The following is a 16,777-nucleotide window of genomic DNA, read 5'->3' on the forward strand; positions in this document are numbered from 1 at the left end:
TCTTCGTCTTCTTCGCTTTCTTCTTCGAGGGTTAACGGCAGCTTGCAGCCTTGTTGTCGCATTACTGCCACCTTCTGTTGACTCCCACAGCTGTCATCGTTAGCACAGGCTACAGGACAAATGTTGCTCCAGATTGTTCTTCAGGTCTTGTTTTTTTTTTGTACTGGATCACATGCAGGAAGTGATGAGGCCTTTTCAGGAGTTTCAGTGCCTTATTTAGTCTTATTTCTGACAGCTTCTTTTTTTGTGCTGCCCCAGCATGGTACTGCCTTCCAGTTTATTTTGCCTTGACCATAAGGGATGGATCTGTTCTGAGACCTTCTCTTACTTTCAGAAAATCTAAATCCACAAGGTGGCGTTCACACACAGCTTCTGATTTACCTGCATGAACAGGAACAGAAGGCACATTTCAGACAGTCACACATATCCATGCATATTTTAATAAAGAAATATTGGTATTAACACCAGCCTTTCTCCAGTGTGGTTTCCAGCGAACATCAATTACATCTCTATAACTGTCTAGTGCAATATTACATGTTTAACTGATCTTAGATATTTCTACTGTGCAATAGTACAGAGTATTTTAATATTGATATCTTACTCAGACATTTTGACATGTCACAGCAGGAAAAACAAACAAACATGTAAATAATAAAATCAATGCTGGCAGACTTCCATTCAGCTGGTGTCGTGTGTGCTGACTCACTGTGACATCTGAAAAGAACAGGGCCAGTGATAATGTTATCAGTACGAGCTGTGCTTTGACTACTGCGGTAAAGACCTGCAGTGTTAAAAACATCCTAATTTAAGGCAGCAGGAGCAGCTTTACATGTTAGGATAAATAATAAGGAAAAAGGAAAACCGGGTGAGCTCAGAGAGTGACGCCTGAACAATGAAAGAGAAAGTGTTTATTCAACATCTTTATTATGAAGTACCTTTTTAAAAGAAATGTACAAGTGGAACCAGCACAGTGACATCTTGGCGTTCACCTTTGAAAAACAGAAACACCATGGACATGTGGTGCAGGTCTGAAGACACATATGAAATGATAATGTACATATTTACAGCAGAGGATCTATCAGAACAGAAGTGAGCGAGAACGACTGCAGCTAAAAATACGACGGGACTGACTGAAAAGAAAAACGTACATTAAAAGCATGGATTGGTTCAATAAAGATATTTCAAAAGATAACATGATAAAGGCACTGTGTTTCACACAAACCGACAACACAACAGACGCTTTTGTTTGTTTTGTCCATCGAATCGTAATCACAAGAATCAACTCTCGACAAATGCTGTCATTCAAACTGTCCCTGGGCTTTCTTTCCGAGCCAACAGATAAAATATATCAGAGGGCCGTAGCAGTTTGCACAAACATTAAAACAGAATAGATAATTCAACTCATCAGGAAAACATTCCTTATAAAGAACATGCTTGGTGATTATTAAAATTACATTTTTTTATAAACAAATACATATCTAAACTTTAAATTTTATATTGAAGGCATAATGGGTTGAAGTAAGGACAAATGTTTTGCGATCCTACGTTTCCCTTACTGGCAGAAGCCCGACACAAACCGTATTCGACATTCCTGCAAGACGTACAGTAGGACCTCTGTTTGATGGACACATTCCTTTAACTACAGCATAGATAACACAAAACACTCCATCAGGCCAACAGTTTGAGATCAACACGAGGACAGACGGACGACACGGCTCCTTTGAGGACACAGCGGGTAAACGTTTCAACAAGTCAGATTACATTCAGCTTACAAAGCTGGTGTGTGTCTGCACGCCGCGTCTGATATTCTCACTGCAGGACTGCACTGACGTGAGACGTCTGAACGGAGAGTTTGACATGATGGGCTGAGACCTTTTCTCACGTCTGTGGGTTGAATATAAGGCCACAGCCAGCAGTAGATTAGCTTAGCTTAGCACAAAGATCTAGCTTGAGAGCTGAAACTCAGAATAATTTGCCAGATCATTTTTTCCAGTTTCTAAATTGAGCCAATTTGCTGCATTTTTGTCCAATATGACAGGAAACCAAAAACCTTTGAGAAAACGAGCAGTTTTTAGACATCACCTTGGTCTTTATGTGGTGACATTTTAAGGGTTTGATTAATCCAGAGCATGAGCGGTGAATGAATGGCTAAAAAAAAAAAATCATCCATTTGCTTAACTTGCTCTCTGTTTCCCCTCTTTCAACATCTTTATGCTAAGCTAAACTCATCAACTGCTGGCTGTAGGTTTGTATTGATCACACAGACATCAGCGTGGCATCAATTTTCTCACCCAGCTCTCAGCAAAAAAGCAAATTAACGCATTTCCCCAAACAGTTATTTGACGATAAACTGCAGATTTTAAACTCAGCGTTGAGATACGATGTTTTCCCTTCTGCTCAAGATGGAAAATACATTTGTCACTTGTGGACTTGGACTGCGCACACACACACACACACACACACACACACACACACACACACACACACACACACACACACACACACACACACACACACACACACACACACACACACACACACACACACACACACACACACACACACACACACACACACACACACACACACACACACACACACACACACGATATGCTCTTTGGCTGAGTTCAGGCATACATGACACAGGCTTTCACGCTGACCAACGCGCTTCACAATAAGCATTCTGGGTAGGACTGGCAGGCACTGGCCAGGCAGGGAGGCCGGCAGGCACCTAGACTGAGCTCGGCGTGACGTACACGGGCTCTCAGTTTAGCAGGAAAACATGATGCAGGTGAGGTGACAGTGTGACCTGTTAAAACAACAGATGCTGTGGTCAAACATGGCACACTCGCAGTGCGCGCTATTGTGTTTCATGACAGTTTTTAAGGGTGGGGGTGGGGGGGGGGACACTTCTATACTTAAAATCCATCGCGCAGGAGAACTGAAGTGCACACTCAGAAGGTAAACAGAACAGAGCTGAGGTGCAGACATGTCTTATAGAGGGGAAAACAAACAAAACGGCTGCCCTGAAATGACTAATGAACTAGCTTCAAAACATACACAATAATACAACATTAAGTTGAGATATAACGAAATTAGGCTGCATTAATAAGTAATAGTACCTGCCTTGTACATACACAATTCAAATAAAATGAAACAAGTAGCTAGGATACTTGTCTTATCAAAAATATGTAGCTTTGGTAAACAAGTTGTGTGGAGAACTGTTGTCTGAACATGTCGACGTGAGAGATCACTACATGACATCTAGGAATCAAGGGTGAGAAAGTCTCTGGTTTGAGGCTGTGAAGTCAACGAGAGGAGAAGCAGGCTGAAGTTCCACCCCCCCAAATCCTCCGTCCTCTCCCCTTGTCACCAGCTGATGAGGAACAGAGACAGCGGAAGGCAGCGAGACCCCCGAGCGGATCAAAGCTACTTTCCTTTGCTGTCCCGAGCACCGATTGAAGAGTTTCCGTGGTAATGTAGCAGCATCGTAATGGTCTGCGGAGGACAGACTCCTCCAGGGCAGAAGTGGAAGACTACTCTATCCTCTCCCCTTCCAGCAGTCCCCCTCACCCTTTCCCATCCATCGCAGTGGAAGTGGAAGACTGGTCAGACATCAGATTTTAACAGCGCTCCTCTAATATCCACAGTGGACACAAGACAGGTGAAATAATTTATGTTCCATTCCTCCACTCCGGGTTCATCTAGCCAAGCTTCTTCGCTGTATGTGGGTTTGATCCAATCCGTAACACCAACCACCTCCTTAATACTCGAGCTACGACCATGCAACGCAATCCCCCTTCTGTCACACGTTGCTCCTTCCATCTTTCTACTTTCATTCGTTCGTTTTTCTCGCACCTGAATTTCTATCCAATCCTGATGTTCTCTTCCTGTCTCCTCCTTTTTTTTGTACACAAACAATCTGTGTCATCTTCCTGTTCCCAAATTTCAGTCAACCTTCTCCACCTTCCCAATGATCTTCTCCTCGAAGATGGGCAAGATGGCGTCATCGTCACGAACCTCCTCGAACACGACCCCGCAGTCGAACTCGTCGCTCACTTTCTTAAAGTAGAACCTGCGCACAGGAAACAGACGCTTAACACCGACAGAAGGCGGCTCTTTCAAACTGTGACGCTGCCTCCAGCACTGTTGTACTGATGTTTTAATGCACGCAGCACATCTTCTCACCTGTAATGGCCCTTTTTGGTAAGCAGCTCCTTGAACTGGCCCAAAGTCACCACCCGGCCTTTGACTGACGTTCGGTACGGGATCGGCTCTCCACAAAAGTAGTAAGCAACCGTCATGTTCTCGCACACCTGCCGCTTCCCAGACTTATGCCTGAAGAGAGAGCAAGACCCTCGTTAAAACACTCAAATGACAACACGTGCACACACAGACACACACACACACAAGCTGAAGCTGTGATCCGGGGCCATACGAATAAAACTGATGTGACGCAGGGTTCTACAGCTTTTTAAGAGCAAAATTTAAGCACTTCTCAAGCTCTTTTCAAGCACTTTCAAGGTACCTAAACCTGATTCACGGTGCTCACAAATTTTAACTCCAGGAGACAAACAAATGTGACAGCAGGGCTGTGTCACTGCAAATATGAAAATATTTTTGCTTCACATGAATGATTGTTTAGATGAAACTTAGATTAATAATCAAGCATTTTCAAATTCAAACATATCCCTGATCTGAAAACGGTTCAAATCAAACATTTTAAGACTCATCACAAACGCCGACCTCTGCTTGGCCTGCTGTAGTGCGTTCCTCCTCCTCTCCTCTTCCAGCCTCCTCCTAGCCTCCTCCAGCTGGGTGAGGGGGTTGGGAGCCGGGTTGGGGGGCATAGCCGGGTCCTGGATGAAAGGGTGCGAGGGCTGGACCTGGTTGGACGATGAGCCGGGGATGGCGGGGGACACTGAGGAGGGGTTGTTGCGCAACTGGGCAGAGACCCAGGGGTGCACAGCTCCAGGTCGCTCCACTGAAGTGGGACGTGGTGACTCGCTGCTGGCTCCCGTCCTCCTGGAGCTACTGGTGCTGCCACTGGGAAAACACCAGGGAGGGAGAAAGGATGTCAAAGGACTCGGCTTGACTAAACTCGTGGCCCCTCCCCCAGTGAAGCCTCTACTATTCACTGCTACCTTCAGCCTGACACACAGCTTGAACTGGTGAATCATCACAACCTTAACATTTAAAATAAACTAAACATGAACGAGTATAAAACATTAGAAATGACATTTTTTTGTCACGCATGACTCATACACAGTATTCCTCACCCGTGTGAGCTCTTCCTTTGTCGGTCTCCTTCCATCATCCACTGCAGGATCTTCTGGTTTCTCTCCAGGTCCTCCAGCGGCACCTGGGCCTCCAGGCCTCGGCCACTCTCGTCGCCTTTGCCCGACGTCTCCGATGCCTTCTTACAACCTCGCCGTGATAGCGTGCTGCCTTTACTACTGTAGAACGAACAGGTAACACACACAGAGACCAGTTGAGGTCATCTGAACACAGACAGCGTGCACAGTTTGCTGAGGACCAATCAGCACCAAGCCTACCTGTAGCCCATGCCCTCCAGCGTGCTGGCTCCGGCGCCGTCGGCATAGTTACGACTTCTCCCTGCGTACTGGTTGGCTGGGTCTCCGTTCCACATGAAGTTGGCCTGAGACCTGGAGCCCGTCTCGTCCTGCCCTTCTCTTCCTCTGTGGTGATACAGCTGCTTGTGGTGGTGAATACCTGACGCAGACATCACAGCCAGACGTGTTAGTTAGCACACATTATTGATCACCTGAAGAGCCAATCTCTCCTTTACTATAATCTGTGATAAAAGACCAAAGCTGGTCAGAAACTAACAACCTGTCAACCAGTTAGGTCACCAGACTGGTAGCACTGGTTCTCCCTGCTGAAAATTTCAGGGACATCAGCACAAAATTCTGGATCTTTACTTCGATCAACACGCCATGCAGCCCATTCATTTTTTTCTATTTTAATTATATTGCTCATAAACGCGTTGGTAATAAACAATTTACAGACGTAACAATGCGCTGTTGTCTTATATGAGAACGCCGTTTGTCACGATGTTTTAAGGAGGGCTGCAGCACCTCCTAAAAGGAGATATTATGAGAATCATCATTAGTTTAAACCTTAAACCGTGTTCTTACTGGGACACAGGCTGTATGGGAAGTACACCAGTATCTGTTTCTGAACCCTGAGTGACGTCCAGAGTCTGAAACAGCACACACACCATCCTGGTGTGTACTGTGTGTGATGTGTAGTCATCCACCACTCAAAATAGTCCCCAACAAGCTATTTGAGTAACATTTGCCAAATTAGAAATTACTGAGCCTTTTTTTAAAGCATGAAACTAAAACACTTCCTGGCCACTTTATTAGGTACACCTTGCTCGTTCTGGGTCAGACCCTTCAGAACTGCCTTAATTCTTCATGACACAGATTCAACAAGGTGCTGGAGACATTCCTCAAGACTTGAGTCCATACTGACACCACAGCACCACACGGATGCTGCGGATCCACAGTCATGAAGAGATGGACACCGTCAGCATCCATACCCAGGCTTTGCTGACTGCTGTGGGCTTGTGCTGCTGCAGCCCGTCCACTTCAAGCTTCAACGTGCTGCGCATGCAGAGGTTCTGCAGTCCTCGGTTGTAACGAGTGCATATTTGAGTTCCCGCTGCCTTTCTATCAACTCCAGCCAGTCTGACCATTCTCTCCTGACCTCTGCCATCAATGAGCCGTTTTGGCCCAGAGACCTCCAGCTCATTGGAGGAGCTCGTTGTCTGTAAAGCCCAGCGATGGCTGTGTATGAAAACATCAGCAGATCAGCACTTTCTGAAATATTTTAACCGGCCCGTCTGGCACCAACAAGCATGAACGTTCAAAGTCACCTTTCTTTCACACTCTGATGTGAAGTCCAACAGATCGCCCTGATCGTGTCTCCACGCTTAAATGAAGTTACTGTCACGTGATCTGCAGATCAGACATTTGTCTTAACAAGCAGCTGAACAGGGGTACCTAATGAAGAGGCCAGTGAGTGTCTTCTATCCACACTGACACGACAGCCTCTTACCTTTGACCCCAGCAGCAGGCAGACTGTGACCCCCCCCTCGGTGTGGGGGGTAGTGAGGCGGGCCGGTCCCCCCGTCAGGTGAGCGCGATGATTTGGGAGGAGTGTGTCGACCCCCTCCTCCTAAGGTGCTGTTGGCTGCCCCTGGTGACTGGCAGCCTGGCGTTTTCATCACGCGCTGCACGTGCTCATCCAAAATGGACTCCGGGTCGTCGTCATGGGACTCCTCCATGGCAACCAGACCGCCGTAAGTGGCGACCGTTGCCGAGTTCGCAGTGGTCTCTGAATAACGGGCGCCGTAGAGAGGTGGAAACGATGAGGGGAGGGGGAGTGGTATGCTATGAGAGGACATGGAGGTCGTCACGGAGATGTCAGCGTCGTCCCCCTCTTCTTCCTGTGGGAGGAAGAGACGAATCTTTGAGTATAAACCAGTACGCACAAACAAAGAGAGGACTGAGGGGGAAAGGAATAAATACACAGACAAATAAATAAATAAAAACATCCATCCATCCATCATCTATACCGCCTATCCCTTTCGGGGTTGCGGGGGGCTGGAGCCTATCCCAGCTACAATGGGCGAGAGGCGGGGTACACCCTGAGCCGGTCGCCAGCCGATTGCAGGGCCACACGCAAAGACAGACAAACATTCACGCTCACACTCACACCTACGGACAATTTAGAGTCATCAATTAACCTAATGAGCATGTTTTTGGTCTGTGGGAGGAAGCCGGAGTACCCGGAGAGAACCCACGCATGCACGGGAAGAACATGCAAACTTCACACAGAAAGGCCCCGCCTGACCCGGGGATTGAACCGGCAACCTTCTTGCTGTGAGGCACGCGCACTACCTGCTGCGCCACCGTGCAGCCCTAAATAAAAACATCTGTTTGGTAATTAATTACTACAATTAAAGACTTCATTAACATTCCTTTTGTCTCCGGGGAGGAAAAAACAAACAGAGCAACATTTTGACAGAATTCATTATTACGCTGTTTGAATAAATAAATATATTCATACAACAGTTAGGAAAGAGGACAAGTTTCAAAATCTACTGATCTCAATCAAGTAGTCCTGCTGAGCTGAACCTAAACAAGAGCTGGTGATGATGAAACTGCAGTTTAGACCCCCCCCCCCCCCCCAAAAAAACACAGATCTCGTAGCACAACAGTAAAAGTACATGTTTTAAATTCTGAACATGAACCTTTTGTTTACATACGTGGGAGAGAAAGCCATTTTCCCGGCTCAACGTGAATAAAGGCTGAGACGATTTAAACATATTTTACAATCAGCACTGCCCAAACGCGTGCTTCCTGGACTCACTGCCAGCCAAACTGAATTTGAAGAAACAGACATCAGCCAACAGTCCCTTTCTGATTCGTTTGTCAGCGTTTGCTATAATGACTGCAGACAAACGACGCTCCTGTTAACTGGGAGATCAGAACGACACGTGGTCGAAGCCCACGAGCGTAAACTTCGGCCAATATTACTGCTTGTTCTGGTGAAGCGTAAAGTCTTTCTTTATTATCTCTGGTGGAGTTTATTGCAGACGTTTCACATTTTACGAAGAGTATAATTAGTTGCATGAAGTCTGGGTATTTACGTTTCCACCGCCACACCTTAGTTTGAGAAAAAGTGTTGAGACAGTTGTTGTAATGTTACGATAACGACTGCTTTCTTATGAAGTTTGAGCAGCTACGTGTGTCAGCTGTCCCAGACGATCACCGGCACCCACGATCGTGGGCTGTAATGTGGGCTCATCGGATCTCTACACTTGGCTATGATTCGTCACTACTGTAAGATGTATGGCCTTTATTTTGCCAAACGCTCTAACTCACAGTCTTAACGGCCGTGAAAGTAGTTTGTAATTCAGGGTTCTTCCTTGGCCTCTGCTACACTCTTACAAAAAGTTTCATGAAACTCGGAGCAGCAGTTTTTCCCTAATCCTGCTGACAAACAAACAAACCAGACCTAAAACCTCACCTCCTCGGTGGAGGTAATCACTGGAGTGAATTACAGCTTAACACACAGTGCAAAAACCACGCACGCACGCACGCACGCACGCACGCACGCACGCACACACACACACACACACACACACACACACCGATACACTCACCAGTCGTACTCTCTTCAGCCTCTCTTCCAGTCTTTCCTGAGCCTCTCGCTCTCTGAGAACCGTCTCCAGCCTGCTGATGAGCTCTGCTGCAAACCTCTCAGGCTCTACGTGGATGTCCTTTGGCATGCGGTACGTGCGCTGGATGCAAGACACAAGCACAAAAATAACATGCCACAAATCCCCATACGCATCTGCTGCTAAAGTTCTCAGTTAACATATAAATGATGAACAAATGTGAGAAGAACAGTAACAACCCTTAAATTGCACTAAAAAGAAGCAGCGTACTACGAAGAGAACAACGTAAGATATATGTACTAATTTCAATTAAGAGAGTAACCATGAAGCTCATAATTTTTTGTCTCAGTTTGTTAACATGAATATAACAGAAAACGATGTGACAGGGAAAGCCACCCTGAGCTACCCGCTGATGAGCTGCATTAATAATTAAAGCTGCAACAGCGTGTAAATAAGCAAATTCCCACTGATAATTGAATCAGGTCAGCATGACTCATGCTACCATTAGCACAGCTGTGAATGCTGATGTGAGGCTAACTGAGTGGTGTCTGTAACTCACAGGTATATGAGGTAGGGGCACGCGTCCATTGGCTTTGGCACTTTCATGCATCTCTTTGCGATGCTGCTTCCGATATCTGTATGGAGGAATACCATCTCTGTGCACAAAGACACAGATAAATACCATTAAAACACAGATCCTAACGGCTCATTCATTCTGAAAACTGTCAGCGTTAAACACCTTTCAATCCAGTGACTGAACTAACGAAGGAGTAGATGACCTAATGCAGTCTCTCTGGCTTCATCTGGGTGTACTTACACACTGCTGTCGGTCAGTGACAGTGTGTCTGCATCGCTCGACATGCTCTGCTGCTCACTGTCATTGGCACTGGTTGCTGGAGCGCGAGCGTAGCCCATGTTAGCGTAGTACGGGTTTACCGGCTCCCGCCACGGCCTGAGGATGAGTAGATGGATTATGATGGAGTGAGCTCACATTAAAATGTTAATACAGGTGCAAATTATGCACACAAAGGCAAGGGTCAGCATTAGGTTAGGAGTAATCTATGAGTTTTCAGGACTAAACAACACGTCTGTGTCAGGACATCTTGTGTCTGAATGCTCATAACTCAGTATTAATTTTCAGCTAATATTCTTTGACACTGTACGTTTAGAAAAATGCCAAGTAAATTCCAAAGTATGGCTGCATTGGTATGAGATTTTCAGTTTCGCAGTATACACTGAAAACAGTATACTGTTGAAACAAAGCTGTGGGTATTAGCGAATTTAAAAATGAGGTATTGTTTTTAAAATGACTGCATTTGCACCAATATTCAGTCAAATAAAATATAAAGTAAAATGTCCACTAGACATAGTGGTATTAATCATGAAAGGAAGCATAGTGGCATCATTACAATATTGGCTCAATGAGTGTGGAAAGGATCCAATAAAGACATCAAAAATATATCAACATCAGACACTGTGATGGGAAATAAAAACACTCTTAGACTTCAGTCTGCTTTATGCATCAAGGACCTTGAGACACACACACACACACACACACACACACACACACACACACACACACACACACACTGACACACACACCTGTACTCCCTGCTGTCCTGCCTCCTCCGGTTGGCCGAGGCTCTCTGCGGTGCTGTCTGCATCAGCAGGCTGTGAGTCAGCCGACCAGCTGGTGTGTCTCCACACTCCTCCTCGTCTTTCTCGTCCTCCACCTCCCTCACTCCTCCTCCTCCACACCTAAGATCAGATCACGTTATGTCTGTTAGTCAAACAGTCAGTGGGATTTATCATTTATTATTCCGGGTGACAGGCGTGGGTCCTGCGGTGCATCGTCTCACCTCCACTCCTCATCCTCAGCGAGGGTCGGTAAGTAGCCGGGCACAGGCTTGGCTGGACCCGACGAGGGGCTCTGATCGCTGGGGTTGGGTTTGGGGCTCTCTCCTCCGGTCCGTGTGTACTCCAGGTACAGATCCGACTTAAGAAACAGAGGGTAGGTGTTCTCCTCCATCATACCCTGGATCTCTATCTGGGCCTGGAGCAAACAAACACAGCGGGTTGGTACAAAACCAAACGATGCCTAAGGAGGTCACCTTCATTACACAGTTTCTGATCAGCAACTAAGTCCAGCTACTCATGGCTGATACACACTCCTTTCAGACTGAAGCAAGGCCTTGTCCTGGCTCTTGGCTCACAACTGTTCTCTTGACTTAGACTTAAAACGTTTCCCACACTGCTAAGCTTTTATAAACGTGCACACAGGTTTCTATGAAGACTATAGAGTTCTGTAGCAAACTAATATCATCATTTATGTAACTGTAATGTAACTAATGCTTTATCCAGACTGACACTGAGAGGTGTGTTACATCCTCACATGTGTACTGCTCGGTGTAGGTTTAGACCGTCCTCCTAACCAGGTTCAAATTCAAGTCCAACACCAGTGTTTAAAATAGGGATGGAAATTTAAGTCATTGACATTTAAAAAACATTAAACCGACACACCAGGAGAAAAGAAGGCGGCAAACAGCACAGGAGAAGGTCGGCTGGACAGAAAACTAAAAGTGAAACTTGCTTCATTTGGTTCATTTTGGCAATCATGTCATCTCATTCTGTGTAACTGTGGTGTTTGGCAGTAATGTGTACAGAGATACAGACAGAGACGCTGTTAACAAGACCTGTGACAGCAGCGTCATATGTATGTGGTCTGAACACACCTTCAGCAGACCCACAAAAAGAGCAACGAAGACAGACAGAACAAGATCAAGGATATAAAAAAAGGCACAGGTGGGCGAGTGACAACTAAACCGAAACTTAGCTGCTTTAGTCTTTTGTTGTGGTTTACTTACCAGAGCGTAATAACACAAGAAAACAATTCTGTGCTATGACAGTGACATGTGTGGAACTATAGTTGCGCCCTTTCTTTGCCACATATTTTAAAATAGCATTTTCATTTTACTACAAGGCTGTAACAGCCCTTTATGGCCACGAGAGCATGTTTGAGAAGCCAGGAACCTTTTGAGGAACTGAGGTACAATAACTGCAGGAGCACAGGCACAGTTTTAGGTCTTGTCTACGCTTAGAGATATTTTCTGAAGATTAATAATTTCCTTTATGTTTTGGTCTGTTATCCACATTGACTTGATGGCGTCACCTCAATTTGTGCCGCTCATTGTTGCTTTGTGTAATCGGCATACCTGTAACAGTAATGGCAGACTACTGGTTAGTGTATGTTTGGCAAGCATGGCGAGGCTGTGCACCAGAGAGGTGCTAAATGAATACAGATGAAGAAAAAGGTGCTAAATCAGTGTAAATAAATACATAAATAGCTATCATTGTTTTTAGGTTACGACGGGCACACATACTCAGGATGTTCTCCGCTGGTATTTGATGCGTTGATGCTAACCTCGTTGCCCGACATGCTCGTTAAGAGTGTTGGAATCATTTCGCGTTCTTGTGTGTGTGGAGATATGTTGTAAAACAAAGGCTGTGAGTTCCTGGATGACAGTTCTTACCACGAAAAATGTCTGTTATGTTACTGACAGGTGCACGACTGTGTGCAGCATTTTTTCTGACTGCAAAAAAACGAAAATGCACACAACACATACACAAACATACTCTCTACACTACAAATGAAAAGCAATCTGGCATGTTCTTAAAAAAACACTCTCTACGACTTCTGGCCTGTTCAAAGGCCTGATACGCCAGTCGAGATGGAAGCAGACATGGCGGTCTGGTTCCTCAAATCTAGAGGTAAACACTGACAGATAACTTAATTATGATGCCTACATTGTGTATGGGAGAGATGTGAGTGAAGTTGTGTGAGGGGGAAAAGAAAAGGCTAAAGTCCTCAGCACCTGTCTGCAGACAGTGCTGCTATCAAAGCCAACTACAGTGCCTTTTGGGTGTCAAACATCATCTTCCCAATGGGAACTGTTCAGCTTTGCTGTATCAGGCACATTTGCACAGCACCAATGTTTTTTCATCGGCTGACACCTCAACAATATAAAATTGCTCCCTTAGTCTGGACGTTTCAAAGACCTGAGATGGACAAATTACAGCCGTTGAAAAATCTTTTCCACTGGCTGCGAAATCCAACATCCATTGCTCTTATTAGGACCCTTTACAAATAATAAACAAGCGTTTTAATTACCTGTTCAAACATGGCAGGGTCTGGATGCGGCCTTCCAACACAGTCTCTGATGAAGCTCTTGGTGGCTGCTTTGATCTGTCTGGAGACAATCCCGCTTCCGTCCACAATGTACTTCCTATAGATGGCCTTGGCTAGCTTTGCCCGCTTCTCCTGACTGGTCTTCCTGAACCCCGAGCAAGCAAACCAGAAGTCAAGGAGGTCCGCACACCCTTCCTGGCACAGGAAGTTTCGGAACAGCTGGGTGCCTTCCTGGTCGTCTAGGAGAGAGTGAAGGGACTCTGCCCACTTCAGGTAAGGTGGAGTTGGTGAAGCAGAGCCCTCAGGTTCATACCCCAAGTCCAGATCGGGGCGACGCGGGGTCGCAGACGATGAGGAGGGTGTGTAGCTTGATGGATCCCCCATTTTAGATGATGAGGACGACGGGAGATAGCCGAGGGTCTGGGAAAGGGTGTTTGGACGGGTGCTGGCTGACTGGACCGGGATGTCCACATCAGATCCCTCCTCACCAGGAACAGGGGGTCGTGGAGCATCCTCGGTAAAGTGGGTAGGGCCGCTCAGAGAGGCCACAACCCCACCACCGCCGCCCCTGTACCCGATCCCATGTAATTCTCTGACAACACTCATGTCTCTGATTGCACAAGGCAGAGGTCAGATCTTGCCCTCTAGCAATGATTTTGCTGGCAAACGATTCACCCTAGCATGGAAACAAAAGAAGCAGTTAGTTGTAGCAGTGAGGGGTAATAAAAAGGAAATTAACATAGTTAAGGTAATAAAGAGGACTCTTCTCACAACCCCTTCACTGTATCAGACCATTACCATTTTTATGTAGTACATATTGGGATGGTGAGTAGAAGAAATACGTAACAGAAGAGTGGATGATAAAAACAAGTGTGACTGAGAATGAGAGGAATCTCGTCACAATACAGATATTGACTGCTAACATGGCATCTAAGTTAGCTAACAAATAAAAGCATTACGAATAACTACTACCGTCTGCTCCCTGCAACTAGCAACTAAGACTCCAGTCTGATCCTAAAACAATTTAATGCTGTGTGCTTTAAACCCCAAAATGAAGTTCACCATTAAGTTTTTGTCATCAGCTTAACAGCTAGCATAAAAGCTAGCGCTAGCGGTTGTCAAAACATAGCTCACACTTTGTGTAGGTAGACTTACTTTTCTAAATAACCAACTAATGTTAACAAGCTACGATAGCTAGCTAGCCTTGTAGCAATGCCACCACCAATGCCAGTGCTTTGAAGTGAGAATCTCATTCATCTTGGCCTGCAAAGACGGTGGGGGATGGGTACAGAAACAAACTCTACAACCACACAAGACGGGCCTGCATGCAAAAACACTTCAACACAAGCGTACTTTGTACATTTATTCATGCCCGGCAAACTCGTACAGAAGTAACGCCAACTTTCCGACTGACTACCGCCAACAAATCAGCCGATCTAACATCAAACAAAACAAGAAAGCGAGGGCACGTTTTCCACTCTACTGGCTGCAGCGCCAGCTAGCTTGGTGTGTTAGCTAGGTTTGGTTAGCTTGTTAGCTTGCTAGCTTAGCTAGGTACGTTAACGTCCCGTGTTTTCTACAAAAGTGTCTGTCCTACCGTCTCTGAAAGCCCGATCCCCGTAATCCGCTGCATTGGGGATACTGGCGCGAACTGTGTGCTCCAAAACGCCGCATATGGATAGCTTTCTGATATTAAATATTAACGAAAATAATCCGTCGACTACCCCCTTAACTCCCCATGGTGGCTGGTCTCTGAGCAATAATACAGAGCGAGAGAATACGTACGTGCACGCCGACGCCGTGCGGTGTGTAGTACGTTTATAGAACTACACCAGATAGAAGCGACGGACAGCGCGTCATCAAGGTCTAAACTCCCATAATTAACATTAACTGATACATTAATACGTAACATGTAACAACAGCTTTAATGTTGTAGCACTTTAATGTGTGCGTGTACATGGAGCTAACGACTTTATACAGAATAATTTTGTGAATTTAAATCTATGAATCAATCTGTGAAAACAAATCATCACATTTTATAAACTGATCATGTATTGCATATAAAATCTTCATCTGCAAATTATTTAGTGTGTAAAGGTGTCCAATAAAGGTAGTACAGTAAAAAAGTACTATTTGCCTCTGAAATGTAGTCAAGTAGAACAGAACATCAAAATATTGAAAATATAAAGTACTAGTATCTCAGGTTTGTACTTAAGTACAGCAGCTGAGTAAATGTACTAAGTTACTTTTGACCACGGGCATTGCATTTATTACTTTCTCTCAGAGTTTATAGATTATAACGTTTCTATCTGTGGCAGTTCTATGTCAGGGTGGCGAAATTCCTTCCAACAGCGCCCCTTCTGACACCAACAGGTCATTACACAATTTGAAAACAAAATTAATTGCAATACAGACGCAAGCCTTTGAAAAGATTCTAATTAGTAGTGTTGCATGCTTTATGATAAACTGTTTGCTCCACACATCGACATTAAGATGAATAAAAAGGCAGCATGCATTGAAACTGAAAAAATAAAAGAAGCAGATACAGGAGCAACACCACAGTCAACATGACAAGGTACATCTTTGCTCCGGGCAATCAGTCGATCTGTCTGCGGGACAAACCTGAGGCAAAGCCACACGTCAGTGAGGAACAATGACAAAACGCAGGAAGGGATTTCTTACCTCTGAACAGGTGTTCACGGAACGGAGCCCACCTCCGCCGGCAGAGTGACTGACAGGACAGAGAGAGCACGCTGCCGCAGCCACCTGAGCATCCTGCGTGTCACTCGCCTCCGCCGGCTGTCAGTCAGTCAGGAGCACCGAGCTGCCACCGCTCTGTGTGTGTGTGTGTGTGTGTGTGTGTGTGTGTGTGTGTGAGAGAGAGTGAGAGAGAGAGAGAGAGAGAGAGAGAGAGAGAGAGAGAGAGAGAGAGAGAGAGAGGGAGGGAAAGAGGAAGAGAGAGAGAGAGAGAGAGAGAGAGAGAGCGAGAGAGAGAGAGAGAGAGAGAGAGAATAGACGGCAGTTAATAGTCACATTTCCTCCACACATTATCAATTACATCCATAATCAAATAACACACATGAAGTGCCAGAAAGCCACACACGGCTACATGAAGACAAATCACATACTGTCTCAAATGTGCGTTAACTGTGAAGCTGATGTTTTTGATGCTTTACATTTTACTCTGAAATCTCTGATTATCACATGTTGATTTGTGATTTTATCATGTGAAATGTGGCTGACATAAATTGTTGATAATAAGTTGATAAATTCTCTTTTTTTTTTAAGTAAAATTGATAGCTATACTGCAGGAAGTGTAGAAATGAAATTAAAGAAAATACTACGAATAACTGGCAAACAATCTCACTAACAGGTGGATT

The 16,777-nt window shown here is 45.3% G+C and overlaps 1 protein-coding gene across 1 annotated transcript; it reads right to left on the reverse strand.

Annotated features, from left to right (window-relative positions):
* Nucleotides 1-894: 894 nt before the first annotated feature.
* LOC139345582 (axin-1-like) lies at nt 895-15,161 on the reverse strand. Its single transcript, XM_070984276.1, has 13 exons — nt 14,995-15,161; nt 13,380-14,073; nt 11,071-11,264; nt 10,814-10,969; nt 10,029-10,163; nt 9,771-9,867; nt 9,197-9,334; nt 7,084-7,474; nt 5,556-5,733; nt 5,280-5,456; nt 4,747-5,046; nt 4,189-4,338; nt 895-4,075 (listed from the first exon to the last, which is right to left on the reverse strand). The coding sequence occupies exons 2-13, from the start codon at nt 14,001-14,003 to the stop codon at nt 3,949-3,951; spliced, it is 2,667 nt and encodes an 888-aa protein (XP_070840377.1). The 5' UTR covers nt 14,004-14,073; nt 14,995-15,161; the 3' UTR covers nt 895-3,948.
* Between the last annotated feature and the right edge of the window lie 1,616 nt (nt 15,162-16,777).

This window comes from Chaetodon trifascialis, chromosome 2 (assembly GCF_039877785.1).
Source record: "Chaetodon trifascialis isolate fChaTrf1 chromosome 2, fChaTrf1.hap1, whole genome shotgun sequence".
Lineage (NCBI taxonomy): Eukaryota > Metazoa > Chordata > Actinopteri > Chaetodontiformes > Chaetodontidae > Chaetodon > Chaetodon trifascialis.